Source organism: Seriola dumerili, unplaced genomic scaffold (assembly GCF_002260705.1).
Source record: "Seriola dumerili isolate Sdu_G_001 unplaced genomic scaffold, Sdu_1.0 BDQW01000111.1, whole genome shotgun sequence".
Classification (NCBI taxonomy): Eukaryota; Metazoa; Chordata; class Actinopteri; order Carangiformes; family Carangidae; genus Seriola; species Seriola dumerili.
In genome coordinates this window covers 1,426,251-1,437,644 of record NW_019174366.1, presented here as the reverse complement: position 1 = coordinate 1,437,644, position 11,394 = coordinate 1,426,251, and the positions used below count along the sequence as shown (strand labels likewise).

At 42.3% G+C, this 11,394-nt stretch overlaps 1 protein-coding gene across 1 annotated transcript in view; it reads left to right on the top strand.

Moving 5' to 3' along the window:
- zcchc4 (zinc finger CCHC-type containing 4) overlaps positions 1–3,754 on the top strand; it is a 16,333-nt gene extending 12,579 nt beyond the window's left edge. Inside the window, exons 8-13 of the mRNA XM_022747876.1 lie at positions 1,115–1,215; positions 1,698–1,819; positions 2,100–2,175; positions 2,276–2,327; positions 2,434–2,581; positions 2,692–3,754. Of these exons, the coding sequence (XP_022603597.1) occupies positions 1,115–1,215; positions 1,698–1,819; positions 2,100–2,175; positions 2,276–2,327; positions 2,434–2,581; positions 2,692–2,815 (623 nt within the window). The 3' untranslated portion in view covers positions 2,816–3,754. The remainder of the gene's footprint in view (positions 1–1,114; positions 1,216–1,697; positions 1,820–2,099; positions 2,176–2,275; positions 2,328–2,433; positions 2,582–2,691) is intronic.
- The last annotated feature ends 7,640 nt before the right edge of the window (positions 3,755–11,394 follow it).

Genomic DNA, 11,394 nt, shown 5'->3' with positions numbered 1-11,394 from the left:
ATCTCTTTGTCCCACAAGAGGGAATTATTGTCACACCTTAGGAATGATTAAAAACACATAACAATAATGCAACAGGACATTAAAAGCACAAAAGAATCTGGAGGGTTCTTTTTTCCTTTATCATTTATAGGGGTTCCAAACTCTAAAATACAAGAGCAGAATAAGCTTCAAACATTAGCAGGTCTTGCTACCTTGTAGTAATCTAGACTTCTTTGTAAAGCCGGGAGTTAGCATAATTAGCCAACTACATTTCTACAAAGAGGTTACAGGTAATGAGAATTAAAGCCCTGTTCAGGACTGACACATCCACTGCAGTGGAGTCCATCCTGAATGCTGCTGTATCAGACATTAGCTTCACGTGAGCAGCTCTCCTGTTTTTGTTGCATTTGGAGATGTTTAAGATGGAGCCAAACTCATCAGGTAGATCTCATCCTTAAAGTGAAACAAATGGCTTGAACATTCATTTTTTTCTTACAGTACTCTACTATATGAACTAACTAACGTCTGCAAGTCCATACTTTCCCATCATTTCCTTCCCTCCCACATGACATGAACGTGGCATTAGCCTCAGTCCTTTTTGCGTCATAACACATGGGTGGGTTAGCATGATATCGTTTATATAGCCATCAAATTCAAATGCTGCTTCTTTTATTGCTAGCTGGAAAGTGAAGATATTAAATGTTGAGCTCAGAACAGAAGTTTTCAACCAGCTTGCTGGGTTAATGTTTAGCTAGCAAGCTACAGCAGCTAAGAGCTGCTGATGACAGCCGTCGTTTTAGCATCAACATCAGTGCTGATCAGCTGGAAATGAAAAGCTGCTCTTGTCCACATCTGCCTGAAATCAATGGCCCATTATTTAAAATATCAGTGTTTTGATTAATAAATCTGCCAGCTTTATATAGGCTTGATAACAGTAACTGGGGGGGGGGGGGGGTCTTCTTGAATTTTTTAGCTGCTGCTCACAAGTGAGCCACCGGAACTGGCCCAGTTGATTGGTGCTACACATTAGATTCCATGACAACAAACTGATGAAGATTATTTCTGTGACAGATTAGAATTGAACTTCAACTCAAATCCAGTTTTTATACTAACATCCATGTGTTTGTGTGTGCAGACAGCAGTAAAGCTGACATGCCTATGATGTGGATCTTCCCTTATTTCTTTGAGCCCCGCATCCTGGAGTGCCTCCCCTCACTCAGCATGCTGGACTACCAGGTAAACTGGCAGAACATCAGCTTCTTCTCATGACTGGTTACGAGGATTTGCACCTTGATTCAGGTTTACCCTCAGGAAACCCTCTCTCTGTAGGTTTTACTGTAATGCACATCAGCAGTATTGCATATTGTTTAGTGTTCTTATAACCAAAAGAATAACTGGTTCTTGGGGATGTCATATAGCAATAGTGTGGTGGATTCATGCACCAATGCTTTATCAATATTTCATTATTTATTGTAGAAGCTTTTCTGAACAGAGCTGCAGACCGCCACCTATTTGCTATAAAGAGGTTTTCTGTTATAATTATTAATACATAATATGTATAAACCATGTCCAGCCCACCTGCCTGCAGCAGAGCTGCAGCACAGAGACTCATGCCAGAGATCCAGACAACAGCCTGACTCTAGCTGTGATTAGTAACTCCAGGTTTCGTCTCTGTGGACTATAAACAATAAAGTCAATATTTGGTTGTTTCTAACCAGGTGGACTATGACAACCACCCTCTGTATAAACATGGGAAGACGGGCAGGAAGCAGTCTCCTGTCAGACTGTTCACTAACATCTGCCCCGGAGATGTTGTCCTGCCCAGAGAGGAGGGCTACAGGTATCCACACTCACTCTGTCCTGTCAGCTCTAAACAGGAGCCTGATTGAGTACCAGTGTATTGTAAAAGTCAACTGATGCGTAACAAGGAGTATCATCGCAGAAATGCCAAAAACAATTGTTTGAGGTTTGATAGAAACAGTGTCCACCACAGAGCACTGGCAGCTTGATTTTGACACTGGATATCACTGTTATGAATACAACATGTCAGTTTGGAGGTTGGATACTGAGCCCTCAGGACTGTGCAGTTCATATAATCTGTATCTTTCCTTCTTCCGCAGGTTTTGCTCTGTATGTCGGAGATACGTCTCGGGCCTCAACAAGCACTGTGCTAAATGCAACGTCTGTCCGTCCAAGGTATAACACCATGTTTACATACGTATGTTGCTTACTCAATCACAGGCGGTCTCTTAAATGTACACATACTGTGGGCTTCAACATTTCTTTGTGTCTTCAGGATGGTCGTGAATGGAAGCACTGCTCAACATGTGAAAAATGTGTGAAACCATGTATGTAAATTTATACGAAAGATGCACATTGATTCAAGTCCTCACATCACGACTTTACCTTTTTGTCTTGTATTAATGTGTGCATATTTATTTTTTTCCCTCTAAGCGTGGAAGCACTGTCAAACCTGTGGTCGCTGTGCCCTCCCAGACCACCCATGTGGCCAGGGCCAAGGAAAGGAGGGTTGTTTCACCTGTGGAAGCCTGAAGCACAAACACAAAGCCTGCCCTCTTAAAGACTCACACAGGATGAGCAGGTGAATAGGAACAGTTGAGGGGTAAACCGGTTCTGTCGATCTCTATGTAAAACATGAAACATTTGCACGTCTTAACCTGTTCCTTTGTGTCTGTGTGTTTTCCCCTCCAGTTATCGGTCTAATGCCAAGAGTAGAGGCAAAAGTCCATCCCATCATCCCCTCTACAAGCCTAAAGCTAAAAAGAAGTCTGGAGCAGCGCGCAGAGCGAAGAAGATGGCTGCTCAGTCTATGTGACCTCAGCAGTCATGCAGTGTCTTGTCAGCTATGCATTCAGAAGCTATGAGTTCTGAAAGGAGCTGACAGTCTGTGACATGGAGATAACAGTATTTTTATTTTCACTCTAAACATCCTCTTTGTAGCAGACATGTTTGAATTAAAGTTAAAAAGAATAGGGCTGCACATTATGCAAAAAAAAAAATTATGATTATTTTGACAGACATTGTGAAATGCATTATCAGTGGGTTCTTTTTGCATTTCATGTATACAGAATTTTTGATTTAAAGGGACTTTTGTTGGTCTTGTACCAAACAAACATGCTCCTTTATGTCTGGAGAATATGATTTGTCGACCGGTCGCACCACAACACTTGTGGTACTAACAACGCACAACAATGTTGTTACACATTTTACCTTTATCAAAGAGATTGTGAATCTTGCGATTTGGATTTTTGCAGCTCCTGCGATTTGGATATTGCACTTGCCATATTGCAATTTCAATTATATTTCGATTAACTGTGCAGCCCTAGTAAAAAAAAATACAATTAAAGCTGCATTAATTGATTTTTGGCCACATGAGAGCAGTGAAACAAGCTGAAAGCACATGCAATATATAATGGCTTCATGAAGTTGTTGAAGCCAACATGTTAGAGTACAGTGGCCTGTTTACACTTTCAGCAGACAGAGGGGAACACCAGAAATCATTTAAATGTTGGCCTCTTTTAGCTCATTGTTTTAGGGCCTGCATTTTTGATGTTTTGGTGTAGTCTCATCTCTTCTGTGAAAAAAATCTTTGATAATCCCTGCTCAGCAGCAAGCAGCAGACAGAGTTAGAAACCAGGTGGTGAACATTGTGGAGTATTTAATGGCTAAAGAGTTGGTGGAAACAGGACTGAGAGGAGAGTGAACGTTTGAGAAACACTGTAACAGCTAATGGGAATTCTATTAAACAATAAAAGACAAGAAGCCTTGTTGATTCTGCACATACTGTTGTAGCGTGGTGGATGCGAGTCTTCAGCAAGTCTGCGAAGGCTTAAGTATATTAGTGAAGTCTCCAATTAAGTAAGTGAATAAGGTCCATCATTTTCTAAACACAGTTTTAATGATCTTAGTATTTCATCATTGTTGGCTGTTTGACAGCTTCTTCCTGTAACCTCTGTGTGCGCGCGTGTGTGTGTGTGCGCACGCATGTGTGAGCGTGCGTGCATGTGTGTGTGTGCACGCATGTGTGAGCGTGCATGTGTGTGTGTGTGTGTGCATGCGCGTGTGTGTGTGTACTAATTTTGTCTCTGTGCCAGCATCATAACCTGCAAGATACAGATACAAAACTTCACAGGTATGTAGTTGAGATATGAGCCAAAAAAAAGATGCAGTGTTGTTAGATGATTTTGCTTTGGTCACCTGATGGCAGTATTGTTAAAGTTTACTTTGCTGCCTCATTATCTCCCATGATAGTGATGAAGTTTGCCAGAAGGTTGATTTTAGTGGTTATTTTTCCCTGGGAGCGTCCATGTCAGTGCAGGCTGTGTTGATATTACAACAGTTAACGTCCAAAGTGAAGCAGACATTGGTTTCCTCTCAGTGTGACAGCTCCACAGTGCATGTCCACACACACACACACACACACACACAGTGTATGATATCTTCCAGTGAAACAGTGGGTGTCTTATAAAGTAGATAGATGGGTATACAGTACATCCTGCCAGAATCATGTGCTGTATATGTTAAAGGTGATGATGAAAAGATAGATTCATCCTGAGTAACACACACATACACAACCTCTTTCAGTGATGTTTACCTAGTCTGAATGGTGAAGGCAACCAGACACAGGAACACTTACCCCTCTCTGTGGATATATATATACTGTGACTGATTTTACACTTTTATTTTGAAGACCACATCAGCTCTTGCTGGTATGTTGTTGTCTTATGCTGCTTGTCTTTGAAACCTTTAGCGTAGTATATACATTTACATATTGAAAGTCACTTGGTAAAAATGTGTAGCTTCTCATACATGTTATTGCATTTTGAAGGGTATCTTTACAGAGTAACAAAGTTCTGTTTGCGTTGGGATGTTAGATGCTGTAACTTCCCAAAGTGTCAAACTATTTTTAAGGGTTTTTGTAGTGTTTACACCCATGTTGGATGAATATTTTTAGCCCATTGGGAACTGTGTATGAAATGGCTACAACTTCTACATGGTTGATTAGATTAGAACACCCTCACAATGGAGTATAAAATCAGTATAATACTGTCCTAGTAAGTCGACATATGATCTCGACATCTGCAGTTGATTGTGGGCCATTTTGAAGTGTCGTCTATTGAGTGTCTGACCATATTGTATGATCAAAACCAATATGTCGCAGCAACGTAAAATTGATGTAATCTCAGTAATCCTGCCTAAGAAACAAAAGAGAAAAAGATGGAGGCTCATCCCATGAGACTAAGAGTTAATCTGTCTAATTAGGCAATCAGAGTTATCCATCCATCCATCCATCCATCCATCCATTTTTTTCCGCTTATCCAAGGTTGGGGTGCTTTGGCAGCATTTCAGGCAAAGTAGTCCAGAGTCCCTCTTCCCAGCAACATTTTTCAGCTCCTCCTGGGGGCTCCTGAGGCGTTCCCAGGCCAGATGAGATATATATCTCTCCTACCAGTTGGACATGCCCAGAAGACCTCCAATGGAAAGCTCCAAGGAGGATCCTGATCAGATGCCCCAACGACCTCAACTGGCTCCTCTCAATGTGAAGGAGCAGTGGCTCTACTCCGAGCTCCCTCCAGATGCCAGAGCTCCTCACACTCTCTCTAAGGCTGATCCCATCTTACCCTGCAGAGGAAACTCATTTCAGCCGCTTGTATCCAGAATTTCATTCTTTCAGTCACTACTCAAAGCTCACGAGAAAGGGCATAGGTTTGCATATGGATGGTAGGGACATGTCCTTACTAATACTTTAGGATAGAAAGCCAGAATTGTCCCTAGCCAAGAGTTGGTCCACTGTTCCACAGCCAGGATAGATTGCTCCTCTTCAATCCAAGGTTCAACAATTGATGGGAGCCTCCTTTCCGGAACCTTGGCATAAGCTTTCCCCAGAAGGGTGAGCAGTGTGATAACCTGATAATTCGAGCACACCCTCCACTCCCCTTTTTTTTATATATGAGAACCACCACACCATTCTGCCAGTCTACAGGCACTGTCCTCAACCTCCATATGACACTGAAGAGGACAACAAGACAGCCATACAATGTCCAGACACCTTCAACATCTCTGGCCGAATCTCATCCATTCCTGGTGCATTGCTGTTGAGGAGTTTCTTGACTACCTCAGTGACTTCTACCAAGGATATGGGCAAGGTTTCCCCTGAATCATCAGACTCTGCCTCCTCCTCAGAGGACATGCTGGTTGGGTTCAGGAGTTCTTCAAAGTGGTCCCTCCACCGGCCGACGATATCCCCAGAGGTAGCTGTTGTCCTCCCCTGCTGAAAACAGCCTGGTGTAAGCCCTGCTTCTCCCTCTGAGATGCTGTTTGGGTTGCCAGAACCTCCTTGAGGCCAACTGAAAGTTCTTTTTCCATGGCCTCCCTGAACTCCTGCCACACCCAGGTTTTAGCATCCACGACCACCGCAGCCGCTTTGGCCTGAAGGTAGTTCCCCGTGCTAGCCAGGCCCAAAAAGCCTTCTTCAGCTTAACGGTTTCCCTCACCACCGGTGTCCAACAGCGGGTTCTCGTGTTGCCGCCACGACTGGCACCAGCGACCGTTTGGCCACAACTCCTGGCAGCCGTGTCCAAAATTGAGGCCCACTTGGATTCCACATTCAACCTCCCTGCGATCTCACTGCACCAGCCTGTCTGTGTGTCTGCGTTTGGGTGGTCCAGGTCTGTGCTGTTATCGGCAACATTGACAATTGTTGAGGTGAGAGTTGCCTAAACCAATCACCGTAACTTGATTCTACTAACAAGGTGAACACACATTTGCAGGTGTATTTGTATTATTCTATAATAAAGTCATAATTTCTAAGCATGGAAGAGATTATTTCATAGATGTGTCATAGCCATTGACTGCACATTTTACACAGAGAGGAACATATTCGTGAATGGCCTGATCCCTGTCTGTCATACCAGCTAGATCAACACTGAAAATATCCTGGAAAATGGTCTCTAGAAAAGAGTGGGACCCAACTTCAGGTAACTTTTATTTATATAACACCCATTACATCCACCAAAGCCACGTTATAAAGTGAAAATATCGTATGTCACATGCTGTGTTTCTGCTGGCCAAAAAATTCTATTAATGTGAAACAGCTTTGAGTGCTTGCAAACTTATGCAAATCAAGAACTCCAGGGAGAATCGAGAGAAAAATAAGACAATAATAAAGAACACCAAGAGAGACAAAAAGAAAAATAAATCGACAAGGAAACAAGAGCAGGAAATTCAGGCAGAAAGGGGTGAAAGGCCAGCAGAGCGTTTAAAGAAGCTGAGCACTGATGTGTGATTCAAATGCTAAGCAGGCAGAGAAAGATCCGTATCTGTCAGTCTTCCTCCCTATGAAATGGAAATGAGCATGGAAAGATGGAGAATGGGGGGAAAAAATCTAATTAGATACAAGATAAAATGTGGAAGAATGGATCTTTTTTTTTTTTTCTCTGCTCCACTGAATTTTATATAAACCCATCAAAACAGTAGGCCAAAGTGGAATAGTGCAGGTATACAGAATGGAAAGAGAAAGGGCAGGACAGGAGTGGTGGTTATATAGATGAAAGAAGATGTATGATTAACCCACACACACATTAATACTGCATCCCTTCTTTTGCAGCTACATTAATATTCTAGTAATGAGTAAAACAAGTGTAGTGATGAAATAAATCAACAGTCAGAGATTAGTTTTCTCATCATCATATCCTCATGCTGATAGAGTCAAATTAAGCTTTCAAAGATTCTTGTAGAATAAAAACCATAAGCTTGTTGACACATGTGTACACTTAAGTAATATCAAGGCATCAGTTAATTGAAGAACAAAAGGGGAGCCTGTCTGACTATAATTACTCTTTGCACCCATTCAAAAAGTGCAATAATACCAGTTTAGATCCACAAGCTCTACACAACGCTATCTGCTTCTATCTAGTCCACAGAGATTCTCATTGTCTGACTCATGCTAAACAATAATAAAATACCAATATAATACCAATATACCATACATAAACAATTACCCTACCACTCAAACTATCTAGGGGGTGAATATGTCTCTTCACTTACTGTACATACATCTAACATTTGTTCAATAAAACACTATAATTTCTTCATAACATCCACATAAACAGTCAACAGCTGCGATGGGGGCCTTTCTCATCGGAGGGCTCATTGTGTAGACTTCCGCCCGCGCTCAGATTACTGCAATGGCGGCCGTGAACTTTACATTAGCTGCTAACTGGCAAACTTTTACTGTCGACACGGTCATTACTAAACACTTAATGAACAGAACTTAACACAGTGTCGCAGAAGTACAGCGTAAACGTCCAGGATACTTCACTAACATCACCGGCTTAGTCGCCTCACAGCGTCATCTGCTTCTTTCATTGTCTCACCTGCTGACACGAGACGTCCCTGTGATGCTCCCTGAACTTACACTGCTCACGTGGCGATACTGACACCTGCTGACGTTACTGCATAGTAACACTGGTAATGTATACACTGTACCTTTCCGACTAACACTCACCACACTTTTTAGTGGACGCTCAAGGCCGATGGTAAAGAGAGAAAGGCCTGCGAAAGTCACAGAAAAACAGTGCTTAACAATGCTTAGTTAAGTCAACTTTCATTATTATGTTTGCACAACTATTAATTATAAATTGATTCTTCTTCCTCTTGGTTTAATCAACTTTTATTTTCATGTTTGTCCAACTCAAGATATCAGTTTATTGGTTTCATTAGTCTTTCTGTGTTGTCCCCATGAGGACTTAGGTTTGCACATTGTTGGTATCACAAAAAAAAAATACCCTGTTGATTCAACTTAAAATTTAAAGTTGATAATAGTTGATAATAGAAGTTGATAATAAACAATAACAAAAAAATAACAATCCAATAAAGCTCAGAGTGAACAACGACCGCGGCTCTTGACATGAGAGCGAAACACCATCTCCAGGTGCAGGTGTGTGCTGCAGGTACGTCAGGCGGTGCTGCAGTCACTTTTAGTCAATCATTCTCTGACGTAACCCCCCCCCCCCCCCATTCTAAGTTGAACCAGCTTGCTCGTTTTTACAGTGAAGGCGTTGGTATTTTGGACCAATGAGATATTTTTTTTATTAAAATGTGTACACCTCTTTGTTTCCTGTTGTCGTGAGCTGGAAATGAGTCATTGAATTGTGATGATTTTGATGATGCTGTGGTTTAGATGAGCTTCTCGTAGAATGTTTACATCAGCTTGCAACTTTAGTTGATTCAAACCCCTTTTTTTGCCTGAGAACCCGCTCCACAGATATTCTACATTCCAATATGAGTGATGACGTGTAAAAAAAGTGGGACATTTTGCAAAATAACCTTCAAATAATCTTCAGAAAGGACTCTGACGAAGAAGCTTTAAAACCTGCAGAGGAAAGATCATCTTTAAATCAAAACAACTCCTCCCTGACACTGTGACCAACATTCAAAAGAGAAACTGCACTACAGAAGATAACAGAAGACTAGGTGAAAACATTTAAAGGATCCTTGTTGGTAAAATGAATGTTTCTGGTGAAGTGTGTACAGGCCTACAGGTGCTGGCAGCAGGGGGGGGGGTCAGGCCAGAGGCTGGTGCTGGCAGCTGAACAGAGCAGGCATGGTTTTGCGGAAGGGGGGAGCCAGGCAGAGTGAGTCCAGGGAGGGAGAGAGTGACAGGAGTCAAACTGAGGGGCGCTGTAGAAAGACAGAGACAGGAATTAGCAAAAAGCAAAAACAACAATAGCTGTTTCTCCATCTGTGTTCTTCTCGGTTCTTGTGCTCTTGCAGACTTGTGAAACGTCATCAGTCACAGCTCAACTACTGTTCCAACTCAAAGTTGGAATTTTCCTGCGTTGATCAAATATCAGGATGTGACTTGTGAGAACTTCTGACAATTTTGCAAACAGCAGCAATGGCAGAGATTCTGAGGCTGTTTTTTGAGTTTTGATGTTTTTTGGGGTGAGACAGTGACCATTAAAGCTTCAAATATGTCAGTTTATAAATAAGCTATTTGGAAATTTACTCTGGCATTTTTGGAGATGTGGGGACCGTACTTCCGGGTGAGACTGGCGGTCATCCCCGCAGCTCGTCGCCCAGCTCCTGAGATGTGCGTACGCCTTCGTCCCGATAGAAAAATGTGAGCCCTTTGGGAATTTACTAGTGGCTCTGTTGTCTGTCGCTTTTAATAAAATTCCCTTTGGAAGAAGATTTGATCTCTGAAGTGGAATATAATTTTGATTGTCTGAGAAGTTGAAGCTGAACAGATACATGATTTGCTGGACAGTTTAACAACAGCGCTGCCTCTCTGAGCTTATAGGTACAAATATATCCCCACATTACAATAACAAAACATATAACAACTTATAATATAACATAATATATATATATATAATGAAAATGAACAGAGGCAGTGTGTTTCATATAAAATTTTATTACATTAGTAATGTATATTACAGATCAGATATGAAGTGTCTCTTTCTCTACACTCACTGTCAGGTGGAACCAGGTATTTATGGCAGAGCAGGAATGATGATGACGATGATGATGATCAGCTGGTAGCCGGACCTCATGCACACCTGTCTCCACTCCTGCAATTAAACACATACCAGACAGGAACACAAAAGGTGGTGGGGGGGGGGGGGCTGCAGAAGTAGAGGGCCTGACAGCCAGCGTGTGTGAGCTAGAGAAGCTAACAAAGTACACAGTTAACCTAACTCCACTTGAAGTAAACAAGTGGTCGCCATGGACACAGGGCAGCAGGCAGCTAAGCACAACACAGCTCTCAGAGCAGAGAGCAGGAGATTGAGTACTCTGCTAAATGTAGAAGTGGAACAGCTTGGGAGAAACACTGTGAAATCCAAGATGTCCTCTTCAGTGACTACACCCAGCAAAAAGAAGGAAGGAAGAACAACAACCTCCTTTTCTTCACTGACCCTATCTACACCTGGAGAGACGGTCTGTGCAGAATTATGCACATGTATCCAGAGATGACCCTCTGCTCACCAGCACATTTTACACCAACGGAAAGCTCGGGGTCCAAGGGGATGAAGCTAACATGAGTTCTCCTTTTTTGACACATTAGTGGAGACGCAGTCCAGGCAACCCACAAATATTCACCCCAGCTTTAGGATTTCCCCCTGGTACCGACGGGTTCCCCTGAGAATGGTACAAATCCATGAGAATACACCTGCTCCCTTCACTGGAGACTTGTTTAAAGTATATTTTAAAAGAAGGCTGTTTCTAGAAATGGAGCTCAGAGGAAACCTATACAATATAAGAAGAATAATCTAGGAGCAGGCAGAAGATGGGTGGAAGCACTTCTCATACAAGCGTTCCTGTCTTAGATGTAAAAGGCACACCATGACAGCCTACGCATAGCCAGTACTGATCTATGGGGACTACATTTCT